At 41.6% G+C, this 17,437-nt stretch overlaps 1 protein-coding gene across 2 annotated transcripts in view; it reads right to left on the bottom strand.

Annotated features, from left to right (window-relative positions):
- The window catches only part of rabgap1 (RAB GTPase activating protein 1), a 177,638-nt gene that overhangs the window by 116,398 nt on the left and 43,803 nt on the right, over positions 1-17,437 (bottom strand). For both annotated transcript variants that reach the window (XM_078226560.1, XM_078226561.1), the window contains 5 exons: positions 10,377-10,584; positions 8,981-9,155; positions 6,912-7,069; positions 5,486-5,596; positions 2,854-2,920 (listed from right to left, as the gene is read on the bottom strand). In XM_078226560.1, the coding sequence (XP_078082686.1) occupies positions 2,854-2,920; positions 5,486-5,596; positions 6,912-7,069; positions 8,981-9,155; positions 10,377-10,584 (719 nt within the window). The remainder of the gene's footprint in view (positions 1-2,853; positions 2,921-5,485; positions 5,597-6,911; positions 7,070-8,980; positions 9,156-10,376; positions 10,585-17,437) is intronic.

Raw genomic sequence — 17,437 nt, forward strand, 5'->3', positions numbered from 1 at the left:
AATACTGGGTGTCCTTGATAGGTATGTCCCTGTCAGGCAGGCAGGGAGGAAATGGCCGAGTGAGGGAACCATGGTTCACGAAAGAGGTGGAATGTCTTGTGAAAAGGAAGAGGGAAGCTTATGTAGGGATGAGGAAACAAGGTTCAGATGGCTCGATTGAGGGTTACAAGTTAGCAAGGAACGAGCTGAAAAAGGGGCTTAGGAGAGCTAGGAGGGGACATGAGAAGTCCTTGGCGGGTCAGTTCAAGGAAAACCCCAAGGCTTTTTACTCTTGTGAGGAATAAAAGAATGACCAGGGTGAGGTTAGGGCCGGTCAAGGACAGTAGTGGGAACTTGTGTATGGAGTCAGTAGAGATAGGCGAGGTGATGAATGAATACTTTTCTTCACCAAGGAGAGGGGCCATGTTTTTGAGGAAGAGAAGGTGTTACAGGCTAATAGGCTAGAGGAAATAGATGTTCAGAGGGAGGATGTCCTGGCAGTTTTGAATAAACTGAAGGTCGATAAGTCCCCTGGGCCTGATGAAATATATCCTAGGATTCTTTGGGAGGCAAGGGATGAGATTGCAGAGCCTTTGGCTTTGATCTTTGGGTCCTCGCTGTCCACGGGGATAGTGCCAGAGGACTGGAGAATGGCGAATGTTGTTCCTCTGTTTAAGAAAGGGAATAGAAATGACCCTGGTAATTATAGACCGGTTAGTCTTACTTCGGTGGTTGGTAAATTGATGGAAAAGGTCCTTAGGGATGGGATTTACGACCATTTAGAAAGATGCGGATTAATCCGGGATAGTCAGCACGGATTCGTGAAGGGCAAGTCGTGCCTCACAAATTTGATAGAATTTTTTGAGGAGGTAACTAAGTGTGTTGATGAAGGTAGGGCAGTTGATGTCATATACATGGATTTTAGTAAGGCGTTTGATAAGGTCCCCCATGGTCGGCTTATGATGAAAGTGAGGAGGTGTGGCATAGAGGGAAAGTTGGCCGATTGGATAGGTAACTGGTTGTCTGATCGAAGACAGAGGGTGGTGGTGGATGGAAAATTTTCGGATTGGAGGCAGGTTGCTAGCGGAGTGCCACAGGGATCAGTGCTTAGTCCTCTGCTCTTTGTGATTTTTATTAATCTTTTAGAGGAGGGGGCTGAAGGGTGGATCAGTAAGTTAGCTGATGACACCAAGATTGGTGGAGTAGTGGATGAGGTGGAGGGCTGTTGTAGGCCGCAAAGAGACATAGATAGGATGCAAAGCTGGGCTGAAAAATAGCAAATGGAGTTTAACCCTGATAAATGTGAGGTGATTCATTTTGGTAGGACTAATTTAAATGTGGATTACAGGGTCAAAGGTAGGGTTCTGAAGACTTTGGAGGAAGAGAGAGATCTTGGGGTTCATATCCATATCTCTGAAGGTTGCCACTCAAGTGGATAGAGCCGTGAAGAAGGCCTATAGTGTGTTGGCGTTCATTAACAGGGGGTTTGAGTTTAAGAGCCGTGGGGTTATGCTGCAACTGTACAGGACCTTGGTGAGACCACATTTGTAATATTGTGTGCAGTTCTGGTCACCTCACTATAAGAAGGATGTGGAAGCGCTGGAAAGAGTGCAGAGGAGATTTACCAGGATGCTGCCTGGTTTGGAGGGTAGGACTTATGAGGAAAGGTTGAGGGAGCTAGGACTGTTCTCTCTGGAGCGGAGGAGGCTGAGGGGAGACTTAACAGAGGTTTATAAAATGATGAAGGGGATAGATAGAGTGAACGTTCAAAGACTATTTCCTCGGGTGGATGGAGCTATTACAAGGGGGCATAACTATAGGGTTCGTGGTGGGAGATACAGGACGGATATCAGAGGTAGGTTCTTTACGCAGAGAGTGGTTGGAGTGTGGAATGGACTGCCTGCAGTGATAGTGGAGTCAGACACTTTAGGAACATTTAAGCGGTTATTGGATAGGCACATGGAGCACACCAGGATGATAGGGAGTGGGATAGCTTGATCTTGGTTTCAGATAAAGCTCGGCACAACATCGTGGGCCGAAGGGCCTGTTCTGTGCTGTACTGTTCTATGTTCTATTTCCTGTCCCATTGCACGGTTTGGTTTTTCAGCATCCTAGAAGTCTGTGAATTTTATTTTTCAGATATAAAAGAGCTGCATCAAGAGATCTATTTATATGGGGTGAAAGACATCCTTGGCATACTTGTCTTTGCATCACCCAATCCTCCTCAATTACTAGTCTTAGTTTATGACTGCACACCTGTGCTTATTTCCAAAATAGAAACATTTTCCCTTATTCCTGGTTCTCAATTCATAATTTCCCCTTTTGGAAATCCCAGCCCCTGTGGCTCAGGACACATCTCACTTTAATGCAGGACTCCCATCATTTTGAGGTTAATCCACTACTTTCTTCTGTAACCTGAATACCCAGCCTTAAGTGGAGAGAAGAGGGGACGGCTTTCTCAACGTTATGGGATTAGACTTCTGTGGTTCTCCAGGGTGACTCATCATAAAAGCAGAACTGATGAAGTCTCATTGACCTGAAACATTAAATCTTCCACAGATGTTGCCTGACCAGCTGAGCAATTTTGTTTTTAGCATTTCCTGTTTCAACTCATTGCAATCTTTAGACTTTTCCACAAAGTGGTGACTCAGTTAAAAAAAAAGCAAGCTCCATCCTTTAAAGCTATGGTGAAATGATCTCTGGTTTGACAACACTACTGAATGTCATTTACTTTCACAGCTCTTCTCACTAATAATGCATTAAACTGAAACATCCTGATTGAAAAATCCTTACTTCACCATGTTAGATGTTTGAATGAAGGGAAATTAAAGAAATGTTGCTTATTTAACACCAAAATTTTGAATATCACCTTACCAAATCCAAAAGGTGCATGTCACTGTTGCGTACATCTTTGCCAGGACTGAGAAGAAGGCCAAAGCACCTAATAAGAGAACATAACTGAAAACATTGATAAAGTTATGGATAGAATAAAACATATTATGATGTTCATTCTGACCCTATTACTTGGTTGCAGTGTCCGACTTTAAAACCCTGTTATCATTTTTTGAATAGAAGAGCAAACTTGCATTTTAAATACAGCGATCTCCTTGTTGGATACCAGCTGAAGTGGGGGCACACAGTTTTGGAAACCACTTTAGAATAATTGCAAACTGTAATGTGCATATTGACTCCAATATTACCAAGAATGGATAAAATCGTAAGTTTATTAATGGAGATTTGGGGGAAAAAAAATCTATGAATGAAGCTGTAAGGGAATCTGATAGAAGTGTTAAAAATGCTAGGATTTGACAGGATAAATTGCGAATTATTTAGTAAAGGAGAAGGGTAGAAGGAAATGTTTCATGCAAACAGTTGTTGCAAATGAAGCTAAGTCAATCACTGCATTAAACAGTTGACAACAAATATTGCAGGATACAGAAAAAAAGAGAGATTAAGAGGAGATAGCTTAATCAAGAGACTTGGAAATTACCATCATTAGGATGTACTTCAGTTTAGTTGTACCTAAAACCAGTGAGCCAAAGCAGTGTAGCAGCATTTGCTGATTTTCAGTGAGACTGCACTGCCCTCTATATCTTTACTGAAGCAACACAATTTCACTGGAAACTGAAAATTTGAATTGATCAATGCAGATAATAGCAAAATTTCTTCAAATTCATCCACAAAAGAAGAAAGGCTAAAACAATGAAATGTTAAAGAAAAAAAATGTCAAAGCTGTGTACTTTCTGAGCATGCACAATCGCTTTCCGATATACACTAACTCATTATCATGGGCAGACCCTGAGGAAGCTTGTTTTTGAAAGAATAAAACAGAAGGGGAGAAATAAGTCAAATAGGGAGTATAGGGTAGAGGTACATAAATATTATGACTGTATACAATACATGTCTTGAATCCAGTTACTGGCAACGGTCATAACGTCAAATTTACCAGGCATAATTTTTAATCATTAGGTATATTTTAATTCAGCTTTGATAGTTTGTATAAGATGTTATTTTGCATTTGTTGATTTATATTTTAATCGGAGCCCGAGTGGTGCAGTTGATAATGCGGGGGAGAGCTACGGTGAGACAGAGAGGGAGCGCCAGACTGTCAGGAGAGAAAGAGGGAGAGAGAGAGAGAGAGAAAAAGAGAGAGGGGGGGGGGGGGGAGACAGAGAGAGAGAGAGTGAGAGACAGAGGCAGATAGCCAGAGTTTATTTATAAATCATTGAGAGAGACACACACAGGGAGAGAGGGGGGGAAAAGAGAGGGGGGGGAAGAGAGAGGGGGGGGAAAGAGAGAGGGGGGGGGGAAGAGAGGGGGGGGGGGGAAGAGAGGGGGGGGGGGGGAAGAGAGAGGGGGGGGGAAGAGAGAGGGGGGGGGAAGAGAGAGGGGGGGGGGGAAGAGAGAGGGGGGGGGGAAGAGAGAGGGGGGGGGAGAGAGGGGGGGAGAGAGGGGGGGGGAGAGAGGGGGGGGGAGAGAGGGGGGGGGAGAGAGGGGGGGGAGAGAGGGGGGGGGGAGAGAGGGGGGGGAGAGAGGGGGGGGGAGAGAGGGGGGGGGGAGAGAGGGGGGGAGAGAGGGGGGGGGGAGAGAGAGAGGGGGGGGAGAGAGAGAGGGGGGGGAGAGAGAGAGGGGGGGGGAGAGAGAGAGGGGAGGGGAGGGGAGAGAGCGGGGGGGGAGAGAGAGAGAGACAGACAGAGTTTATTTATAAATCATTGTAAACCATAAGCCTTTTTACATCAGGTGCTACTTGTCTTTCCTGTTGTTTTCAGTCACAGCATGTGGTCATATAATTTACCTATACCTGGCAGTGTACAAAAGACTGAAAAACCGGAATAGGCTTTAGATGAAGGTTTTTGAACAGTGTAGGGGTTAGTTATGGAAGTTTGCCATTTTCCAATTAACAGCAAGATTTAGATAACATGTGAATAATTGGTGCAGGAAGATATTCAGCCAAGGGACCAGAATTCAAATCCAGTTCTGACTGATGGCATGAGTCACTCCTCCTGAGCTGCACTAGGATCTTACATGAAACGTGTTTGGCAAATCTAAGGCTAGTTCATTCTGGATTTAAATTTACAATACAAAATGGACCAGGTTGGCACAACGTGTCTCATTCAGACAGTCTATAAGGACAATTGGGATGGAAAAATAAAAGTCACTGAGGAGGGGGTGCCCACTTATGAAGATGGTGTTGTCTGTCAGAAGGAAAGAAGAAGAATTTTTGCATTTCAATCCTAAAACTTAAAATTACATTGAATCTCATGCTGAATCACTTGGATGTTTACTCCAGTGACATGAATTGGGAATGTTTCCCACACAAACACAATTCACATCAAAATACAGCTGAAAACCATGATTTTTCAAGCTGCATCGCACCAGAAACCGAAAGTACAAACACATAGGCAAAGGCAAGCTAACAGACAACTATATTTGGAACAATTCAAAGACTTGGCAAATTACCCAACAAGCATATTTTTTCTATAGTTCAGGTGATAAGACTTGATACCTTTCAATGATAAGTTCCTTGTTGGATACTTGCTGCACGTAGATCACAATCTTCTTTTCCACTCCTTGTCGGAGTTTGAAGCACTGCTTATCTTTATCTTTGGGCACTGCACTGTCAAGCAAAATCCAAAAACACCAACTCATTTTGGCAATTCATACAAGTGAATTCAATCCATTTTATCCCTGACTATTCACCTCCGGGGCTGGGTCTCACTTCACTATTGCACCAAAGATTTCACCCTCCAATGCCTGACAGATCTTAATTCATTACAGCAGCAGGAATATCAATGCAGTTTCCAGTAACACGAAAAGTCAACATAATTCAATAGAGATTTGGATCACAGAAAAAAATAGAGGATCCTGAACATGTAAAATGTAAAAGTCACACGAGCACATTAGAGTATGCGCCTCAGCAGTTACGGTTAAACTATTTTGCTGCAGAGTACAAATGGTCCTAAAACACTCATCTTACAACACTGTGCATATATCTAATAAAAAAGCAAAATGCTCACTCCTACTGTATGGACATTCCTTACCTCAATAAAAACAAAATATGCCTTCCTGAAAGTAATTAGAAATTCCTTTTCAACAGATGCATGGTATTATTTTACTAGAACACAACATAAGAAATAGAAGCAGGAGTCGGCCATTCAGTCCCTCAAGCTTACTCTGCCATTCAGCAAGATCATGGCTGATCTGATCGGGACCTCAACTCCACTTCCCTGCCTGCCTCCCATATGCAACTATCCTATTCGCTTTAACCATTCCCCTGTGGTAGCATGTCCCACATTCCTACTGCTCTCTGAGTAAAGAAGTTTCTTTTGAATTGTGATATTGAATTTTTGGTGACTGTCTTATCTTGATGGCCTCTAATGATGTTACTTCCCTACAAGAGGAAACATCTTCTCTGTATCTGCTCTATAAAAAACTTTTATAATTCAAAGACCTCTATTAAGTGATCCCCGTTCTGACACCTTCTTATAAACCTTCTCTGCACCCTCTCCAATGTCTATATATCCTTTTTATAATATGGTAACCAGAGCTGCACCATCATCTTTGAGCACAATTAGGGATGGGCAACAAATGCTGGCTTTTTGCCAGCATACCCACATCTCATGAAAGGAGGAAGGTTTATCATAACTTCCTTACTTTTCAATTCTCTCTCTCTTGAAATATAGCCCAGTACTCATTTTTAAGTGACCTTGCTAACCAGTGGCACAACTTTCAGTGATTGTGTATCTGAGCTCAAATCTGTCCAGCTACCCAAGCTGCACTTGTACCTTCCAAGTAAGTGATCTGCATATTCTTCCTCCCAAAATTGTGCTACCTTAACACTGGTGTTGAATTTAATTTATATTTCATTTCCTAACACCACTGTCTTTTAACAGGTAAAAAAACAACAAAAACACCAAAGCTTAGTCAAATACCTGAAATACCCTTTGCCATCATCTTCTTTAATCTCCAAAGAAACAGTAAATGTGAATACGTCACTGTCTGGGGTTAGTGTTGGTAGATTTGCTGATAGGGGAGTCTGCTTTGCAGACCGTCGAAAGGCTGTGGCAAAGCTGTAGAGTATGCGACTTACCTAAAATAGGTGAGAAAATGAATTAGCTAAAACAGCAATCTTAAATTTAGGATTGAATAATTTCTGAAATTTAGTCTCCAATTTCTAAAAGTGTGCACTTTAATTGAATGAATTCCAAGAATCCCAACTTTCTAGCAGTAATTTCCTTTTACCGAATGATAATGAGCACTGACCAAACAAAACCCATTTATATCCTTTCAGGTCAATTAAACCACTTTTAGATCGAAAATATCCAATATATTAAACATGCAATGCAAGGTCAATAGTCAAGCTTCAAATCCCAACAGAGATCAATTGCTTAAGGTCAAAATTGAAAAGTTATTTAAGATATGTTCCCCTTATCAAAAATTGTTTTTTTCCCCCCTCAAATAAGAGAGATGCTGTGGAGGTTTCATAAAGACCACAAAGCTCTGGATTAAATAATTCTGACGTCACTGCCACCATACCAGAGCTGGCCATGTCACAGAGGAACTCTCCCAGAGGCACTGTCACTCAAGAGAATGTGTTTTCAAAATAAAAACTCAAATTAAATTTTGACTGGTATAATTTTTTTAAATGTATTCTCCCATATTCATTTCAAGCACATTATTGCTCTAGCTGTCCATTCATTAAGCAAAGTCGTCAAAGTAAGTAAATTAAAGTAGGTTTATTTATTAGTAAGAAGTTTAACAACACCAGGTTAAAGTCCAACAGGTTTATTTGGTAGCAAAAGCCACAAGCTTTCGGAGAAGGAGCTTAAGGCTCTGAAAGCTTGTGGCTTTTGCTACCAAATAAACCGGTTGGACTTTAACCTGGTGTTGTTAAACTTCTTACTGTGTTTACCCCAGTCCAACGCCAGCATCTCCACATTATTTATTAGTCACAAGTAAGGCTTACATTAACACTGCAATGAAGTTACCTTGAAATTCCCTTAGTCACCACACTCTGGCGCCTGTTCAGGTCAATGCACCTAACCAGCACGTCTTTCAGACTGTGGGATGAACCGGAGCACCCAGAGGAAACCCACAAAGACACGGGGAGAATGTGCAAACTCCATACAGTGACCCAAGCTGGGAATCGAACCCGGGTCCCTGGCGCTGTGAGGCAGCAGTGCTAACCACTGTACCACCATGCCGCCCCAGGTGACCATAGGCTTTGAGGGGGAGAGCTGACCGGTGGTGATTTAACTTAAGGATCATCACACCGCAGTGAGGGGCAAGGTTGAGAAGGCGGGCCTTCATGAATAACCTCAGCCAGGCTGGGAATTGAACCCGTGTTGTCGGCATCGCTCTGCATCAAACCAGTCGTCAAGCCAACCGAACTAACTGACTCCCTTACTCATCAAGTAGAATGGCTCTTTTTACAGGCCACATTTGTTTAGTGGAATCTGATAAATCCCATCCCATCAAATTCATTGGCCTCCTAAAATCAATGGACAACATCACAAATTTCTGATTTTACAGACGTTACAAAACAGATACTGCCTTGAAAAATGCAAACCCAATTATAACACTGAGGTACTGTTTTTGTTGAATGCTATAGCCCAAGGTTGTTAACTTGCCTTCGGACGAAGTTTATCAATCAACCGTATTTTTTTAATTAGGAAAAAAGATTGTTTGCCCCATCTCTCTTCCCCAAATTCCAACTCAGAGTTGGTGAGCTGTGAAGTGAGGCTGAGATACATGAAGCAGAGTTCAGTTGAGGGGCCCTGCCGGTGACATCTGGATTATACAATGAACACTCATAATGATCTCTCAAAAAATAACTAAGTTTGGCAAGGACAAATATCAAGGCCAACTTCTCACCACCCCAATCATGGTCAACAGAAAAGACTTACAAAATATATCCTCCAAATATCAATATAAGGTGCATCTTATATTTTGCTAATTTGGTACTTGTTATAAATTTGTAAATAAATGTGTAAACACTTACTGCTTCTTGTATTTCACATCGAAAGACATGAATCCTGAAAATTTCTGCATTGTAGTGACTTTCAGTGAAGGCAAAGCAATCACTCTCTGAAGTACCATCATGGCCTCTGACACAAAAAAGGATCTTGTAGATTGGATAGTTTGCTATTTCAGTGTTTGTTTGTGGATCTAGCAGTCTGTAAGTAATTCAGAAAATATTGTTATAACACTTTCTAGTGCTCATTGTTAAATTTCTCCCAAGCCTCTTTTTTTTGTGTCTCCTTTTATGTTTTACTCAGGGTACACAACAGAAGCTCACAAAATGGGAAAAAACAGAATCCACTCTCTTAGCTCCATCAAAGTAGTTTTGATCCTTCGGGCAATCCGTGCACCAGTCATGCATGAACAATTCCCCTTCCAATTTCAATTCACCCATGAAGTAAAATACCTGGTGTCTGCTTAGTCCCTTCTCATGACAGAACGGACATGCTGTGGCATTGTGCATAGAGTCAATGTCCACTTCACTGTTGTTCTTACCTTCCAGGTTACCTTATTTTAATTGAGAAATAAATATAACTTGGAATAATTTGAACACACTCACTACACATTTTCTGAGATGTGTGCCTGACGGAAAAATGCTACAAGCACAAATGTAATACTCCTCATGAAAAATGTATTTCCCCATCTTGCAGAAGATACTTTAAAACACAGCAGATTAGTTTTAGCCCCAGAAAATCAAGTAATTTTGTGTCTGCTCATAATCAATGGCAAATATTAATAAGAGTGCCAGTAATTTCCAGGATGCAGGACTGCTGTGTCCCTGATCGGTTTTCTTGGTTTAGGTAATATGGACGCAGCAAATTATTTTTCCATTAAGCAAAGGACAGGTACCCACCTGATGGAAAATAATTAGTGCTTTGAAAGCTAAGCACACGGTAGCCCTACAAATAGTTCGAGATCAGAAGAAAACGTGAGGTGAATAAAGGGGGTGAAAGTATAAGGGGAAGTTCATCCACACAGGAACAGGCTTGGGAGTTGAAAACTAAAGATAAAACTTTCTAGGACTCAGTAGAATCCAATGATGATGTGGAATACTGGTGAGTCACATATCCTGAGTTTACAGAGAATATTAACTTTGGCACTGGGAATAACTGACTGAATAATTGATCAAATGAATTCAATATAGATCATTTGTAAATATATAGTAAACTTTAACATGGGCTGCTCAAGTTTCTCCGATGAGAAGCTTCCATCATTCATACATCACATTATATTGCACAAAATACATCATATTTCAACTATTGCTATACTACTGGATTAGCCTAGATCAATGAAACCAGAAAAAATAAATGCCACCTTTCTGTGAAACAGATAGATTGCTCTACCCCAATTACAAGTCAGACAACCCTAATGCTCACCTCACAATTCCTTCAGAAACATTAGGCACTGAGAGCGTCACATCTAAACGGACTTGACATTGGCTTCGCAAGATGGACATCATTCGGAGAGCTTCAACCTCACTCCGAGGAGCATTCACTGAAGCACATCCCAAGTACGTGAGTTTGCTGAACAAGATGCTGTCTTCATCTGGTATAGGTGTAGAGGGACTTGAGTCTGGAGAGTCCCCTGAGTTCAACACAAAGAGAATGTTAAAGTCACAATGCCATTGCTGTAGCTAATATCACAGCAGGCTCCCATTTTCCATTCTGGGGTATGGCAGTCTTTATTACCTCTTCAGATTAATTTCAATTGTTTGATTTACAATAAATAAACCACCTTCAAAATCTTCTCTTTTGTGATGAAACCTCAAATAGCTCTCTTACTGAAGGACTATATAAAGCGATGTTTCCCAAACAATTTTCTAATGTGACACCAGATTAACATTTGAAAATTAAGGTGATCACCGTTCCACCCAATGAAAACAGCAAGAAAGCAGCATAGCAGCATTTTTGAAAAATGCAATAACAGGGTGTGGGCATCGCTGACTAGGTAGGTCAGCATTTGCTGCCCAGGTAGGTCAGCATTTGCTGCCCAGGTAGGTCAGCATTTGCTGCCCAGCCTTAGTTCTGCTTCAGAAGGTAGCGGTGAGCTGCCTTCTTGAACTGCTGCAGTCCCCGAGGTGTAGTAACACCCACAGTGGCATTAGGGAGTTCCAGGATTTTGACCCAGCAACAGTGAAGGAACAGCAATATAGTTCCAAGTCAGGATGGTGAGTGACTTGGAGGGGAATTTCCAGGTGGTGTTCCCAGGTATCATTATATGATTACGCATTAGATCAACATATAAATATGAAAATCTATTTTAATCTATTCTGTAAAAATACTTCATGTACTTATGCAGGCTCCAGTCAAGTTTTTCATATTCTCCAGTGTCAGAAGACTCAGTTGAGGCTCTCTCGCCCTGTTTTCTGGCTCAGATGGCTGTGCATGCACTGGCTGCACTATGCCCTGAGAAAGATAAAGGCCATGCAAAAGTCCTGCGGCACATTGCCCCTATAAAATGGCAGCCATTGACCTAGGCCTGCCATCAGGAGAAGCCCCGTAGATGCTGAACTGCGCTTGTGTAAATGCAGGACCAGTAGCTTCATAATTGGCCTACACAAAATGTTTATCAAGTCTCCCTGCCCACCACCAGGTCTCTTAATCCTCCCCTCCACTCGGAGAGACCTGGACTAGAGAAGGACAAAGCAGGGCCAAATGTCACCTGGGCCTTGGTGCTGGGTGTTGGGTAGGGCACAATCTTGAAGGAGGGAGAGCTCGTGACCCCACCTCTGCTGTATCTGCGACCTCAATGGAGGTCGTGACCCACCATTTGAAAGGCGCTGATATAAAGCCCTCTTTCTACATACATGAATGACTGGCCCTACACACCCTTTAGCAGCACATATTCTACTCTGGCTCCATACAACCTTAGAAATGTTAGCAAAAGAGGCTCAATTCTAATCTGAAAATATTGCAAAATTTAGAGAAGTCTTTTGCGACACCATTCATTTAAAAATTATAACCCTTGTAATTGTACAAAATTAAGGTTATTTCTTACAAAAAACAAACCCACACAAGATTTTAGCAGTATTTTCTTATGACAACTTGGTAGTTCAGATTTTCTTTCTCTGGTAGTTTTGCAGTCTCCCAGAAGCAAGGCGTTTCATAGGGAATTCTGCCCTTCAGCATTTTCTTTGCTCCTAATGTTAATCAGGTGAGACCTGAATCAGAGCATTTGAGTTTAAGATATAACAAAATAATTTAATTTCCTTTCCTCCTCTGCAATTTATTTTTTCTTCAGAACACAATATCTAAACTCTTGCCAGGTAACATAAGGTTTTTTCTGAATGCATGGGGTCAGATTCCAACAGATGTTTACAACACCCGCTCTATCTCTCCACCATATGTCTCTAGCTGCCAAGTGCCTTTGTTGTTGGACCTCCCTGCATGAGCTCTAATTTCCTTCAGTTAAATACTGGGAAAACTGGAGCCACCATATCCAATCACAAAAACAATCTCCCTACCCTTTACGGCGACTGCTTCAATTTGAATCAAACTGCAGAACCTCAGTATCCTATATCCTCTCCATCACAAAGACCACTTATTCTATAAAACTACCAATTCAGCCAATACCTCTGCTTTTCTGTTGCCTAAACCCTCATGCATGCCTTTGTCACTCCAAAACACAAGTACTCCAGTGCTCTCTGGCTAGCCTCCCACCCTTCACACTTCATAAATTTAAATTTATCCTAAACCTTTCAGACTATATCCTACTCTGCACCAAGTCCCACTCACTCTTACCACTGTGCTTCATAATGTATATTGACACCAGTCCTCCAATGTCTAAATTTTAAATTCTCATGCTTTTATTTCTTCTTGGTCTTTCTTGCCCTCCTTATCCATAACCTTCTCTCCCCTACGAGAACTCTTGTACTCCTTCAATTCAGGCTTCATGTGTATTTTGAAATCCCCTCACCTAATCATTGACAATCATGCCTTTAGCTCTGGAAGCCCCTCCTTACATCTCTTAAGATCCAAGATAGCACCCAAAGACCATCCTTAAAATATTTCTCTTTGACAACATTGATCACCCATGCCGAACATATCCCTACCTTTTAGGCCTACCTATAACCCTCCATCCTATTAAGTCCCATGTACTCATCCAGGAGTCTCTTAATAGAAACATAAATAGAAACATCTCGAGGGGAAAATGTAACAAGGTTCAGAACAGACTGGCTTCGCGTCACACTGATGCCAGGAAGAGGGCTGGAGTCGGTAGCTATCAAATGAAGAATTAAAATAATCAACGCAATCTTCCCATATTTAACTGGAGGAAATTTCCGCTCATCCACTCCTGGATGCCAGAGAAGCAATCTGATTATTTAGCAGGAGTGGAGAACGGAGACGGTGGTGGGATTAAAAACTCAAAATAAGTTGCATTTACCATTAGTTTGGCTACTCCCAAAAAACCACAATGTTAGTTAATTTCAGTTTATCTTCAACTTCAATTTATTACCCTTGCAAAATAATTTAAACATTAATATAACTTGTGAAAAATCTAACAACTATTAATTACCCATAATATAACAGCTAATCACATTTTAATCAAACATCCAAATTACTTTTCAAATACCATTTTCTTTCCTTTATATGCAATTGTTAGGGAATGCCCGTGTATCTGGTGTTTCAAAGTTTAAAAAAATGTTTGCACTGAACTAAACAAGCCTCCAACCACCAGAGTGCAGCAAAGGAATATTAATCATGTGCAAACTTATGGAAGGTTTGGAATGCAAGGAGTTGAGCCTTTTTTGCTATAATCATGGTCTTGCATCTTCTCTTCCTCCCTCAGCAGATTTCTGGTGGGAAGGGGGAAAATTATATCCCAATAAAACGCAGAGAGCTGATCAGACCACATTCATCACGAGGTAAATGATGATTTAATGCTGGTTACTGTCGAACTGATGAAATTTGGTGTTATTTTTGTTGTGAACCTTAAGTTAGCTGAAATTTATTTCACTTTGTACTTAGTATCACGGCAGCTCGCAAGTAGAGGAAGACTTTCATCCCATCAACACTGGATTTGAATTTAAATTCCAGATATAGAGGGATGGGGCAGTGAGTCATTCGCTCAGAAGAAACACAGACCAGCAACTTGGTGTTTTTTTTAATGAATTTCTGGGATGCGGACACCACTGGCTAGGCCAGCATTTATTGTCCATCCCTAGTTGCCCTTGAGGTGGTGATGGTGAGCTGCCTTCTTGAGCCACTGCAGTCCCGGAGGTGTAGATACACCTCAGGATTTTGACCCAGCGACAGTGAAGGAAAGGTGATATATTTCCAAGTCAGGATGGTGAGTGACTTAGAGGGGAACCTCCAGGTGGTGGTGCTTCTAGGTATCTGTTGCTCTTGTCTTTCTGGAAACAGTAATCTCAAACAGTGATTTTGCAATTACTGGTAAGCCAGATCCTAAGCAGACAGGATCAGGACCACAGAAGGTGGTGCAATTTTGGTTGCTTAAGAAATCATTCATAAAGCTGCTGCTGGAACAAATATTTAAATGGTGTGAATAAATGAGGTAAGCAAGTCTATGGGTAAATTTAATGATTATGAATTATTTAATTTTCAACTTTTTTATTTTTATACATTTTTGGAATTATGCTACAGGGTAAACAGAAGTCAGGCTAGCCACTGAAACGACTTTTTAAAAAATGGTTTCAGTTGGTTAGTTGGGTTTAATTATATCAACATTGTTCATTAAAATACATTTTAGTGTTTTTAATGACTTTTTTTGTGCCAAAGGGCTCAGCAACAAATGCACAGAATTTCAACTACGCGAGCTACTTTCTCATGATATGGATGGGTGGCGAAAAATAAAATATTCTAAATTTGTGAATATTTCCTCAGGACAAGATTTCAAAGCGAATGCAAACAATAAAAGTCTGTATTGTAGAAGGAATGGAAGTGGAGTAAGCACAGCAAATTCATTCTTCACAGTGGACACGTTGGGCACATATAATAATTTTATTTGGGGAGTGGGGCAGGGAAGGTGGAATGATAAGGGGGAGTGGGACAGGAAAGGTGGGATGATCAGGGTGAGTGGGGCAGGGAGGGTGGGATGATTGGAGAGTGGGAAAGGGAGGGTGGGATGATAAGTGGGAGTGGGATGATAAGGGGAAGTGGGGCAGGGAGGGAGGGATGATCAGGGAAGGTGGGATGATCAGGGGGGGTGGGATGATCAGGGGGAGTGGGACAGGGAGGGTGGGATGATAAGGAAGTGGATATTTTGAAGGCCACATTTCTTTGTGAGAGGTTCCATCTTCTGGTTTCCTCTTTGTCCTCCCAAAGAGCAGGCATTTGTGCTAAAACGCTGTACTCAGATTCTCTATGATACTGACTTGAATAGCCAAAAGGCAACGCTGACACACAAAGGAAAGGTCAACCTCCTAGATTTTTATTGAGGGAGTTGTATTTTAACTGTGGAAATCTCTAAGGCATTATGTACCATGAACAATGTTCTCTCACAAAAGCCTGCTACTTAAGCCAAGCTGTGGCGATTTCAATTTAAATAAATAAAACTGGAAAATGGAAAAATAGTAACAAATTAAACTTTAAAAATGCATAGGAAAGAAAACAAAGTGTCATGTGTTCCTTGAACGGTGTCAAAATAACATATGAGTAAAGTTGAAATATAGGAATGGGTGATAGCACGAGAGTCAGGCACTGAGGTCTTGGAAACAATGCTGAGAACAGCCAGGAGGCTGACCACTGGGACCGGATCTGACTGTCAGCAAACTGTTGGTAAAGAGTGCAATGCTGCTTTCACACACTGCACAATGTTACTCACACTGACGTCAAAGGAGAGCAATATTGGGTAGGGTAGGAAGCAGATGTCCCATCCAATCCTGAGAGTTTCCCACCCAGTGCATTTGGTTAAAATTAGCCCCCTGGTATCAGGTATTCCCTTACAAAGACAGACTAGACACTTGTACATTTCAGACTATGAAATGCAACAACTGAGGTATGCAAGATCATAAATAGTGTAGAAAAATCTAAATCCAGAACACTACAATAGGACAAAGAAGGGAGGGGAGGAGAAAGCAGGTTTAAACTTGCAAAGGAAAGTTATTTCTTATATGCGGAAAAACTTTCTAAGCAAGATTAAAGAAAGGAAAATGACAAGAATAGTTTAAGAAAAAAGATACATGCTGTGACGAGGAAGAGGGCAGCAGGCTATTTCTGAGTGATGAGCCAAAGTGCTCCCTTTTCTGTAAGGAACATTACTAAGCTATAGTCAAAGATCCTTGATAATCAGGAAAGATGAAAAGGGCAAGAATAATTTGCTAGTTTACCTGTACACTAGGGAGACTTTCCATTTCAGGCATTTTTTTTCTAAAGAACAATGAAGGGAAAAAAGTGGCAATCTTCTCAAAGTTCCCACCATCAGTAATCTGGGCAAATCAAGAGCAAAGCCATTCCCAGAGTGTTGACTGATTTGTATGAACAATTTTATTCTCCATTACAGTCAGCAAATTCTCTTTTTGGGGAAGATAAAGGATGGATTGGGCACTCGGTTATGGGGGTCAAAGGGTGAATACTGCCTGGGTCATTATGAGACAACGGTGATTTTCACTGTTCCCAATTCTCAGAACTATCCCTACAGTATTGAGGTACTGCCACTAAAGATCATTCACTGCTAAACGCCAGTCTTCACTTCATGTCTCCTCCTTTTCTGGGCATCATATAGGCATCTGGCAGTGTCGGGAGATGATGGACTGCACCCAGGATGTACATCGCTTCTGTATTCAACAATGTCTGTTGTGACTGTAGAGGCCAATTCGTAAGTGGTAGTCACTTATGCAGTCAACACTGATGAATAATGTTGGCCTGAGATGGACTGATATTTTCTCCTTCCAGACGGCTCTCTTTTCCACCATCTGGCCATTTCTTTTGTCCTCTGCTTTTTCCATGCCTTTCCTGACTGCTTTGTCTCCAGGCAGTAGGATTAGTAACAAGGACTTACCATTCATCAACTCCTATGCTGGTCAACCTGAATCCTTGTATCTCAGACATGGGGGGCCTGTTGGTCTTGGGCTGACAACAAGCTCACTATCGAGTAGGTTTCTGACGACGTGACCAGCAACCATTCAGCTCAAATGACAAGGCCAATAGAGTTGCCACTGACCCTAAAGGGTTCCCTACACACTGATGTAGTTTCATATTCAGCACTTTATCTTGTCAAGAGACGTTCAATATTCATCTGAGACAGTGGAGGTGCAAGCTGTTCAGTCGCTTCTTTTGGTAGCATAACTTCTCCATGCCTCTCTACTGTAGCAGGAACACGGGAACACAAGCCTGGCACATAACTTCGGTCCAACTTGTCCATGCCACTCAGTTTTTACCATTAAGCTAGTCCCAATTCCCCGCATTTGGTCCATATCCCTCCATACCAATCTTACCCATGTAGCTGTCTAAATGCTTTTTAAAAGACAAAATTGAAC

Source organism: Mustelus asterias, chromosome 13 (genome assembly GCF_964213995.1).
Source record: "Mustelus asterias chromosome 13, sMusAst1.hap1.1, whole genome shotgun sequence".
Classification (NCBI taxonomy): Eukaryota; Metazoa; Chordata; class Chondrichthyes; order Carcharhiniformes; family Triakidae; genus Mustelus; species Mustelus asterias.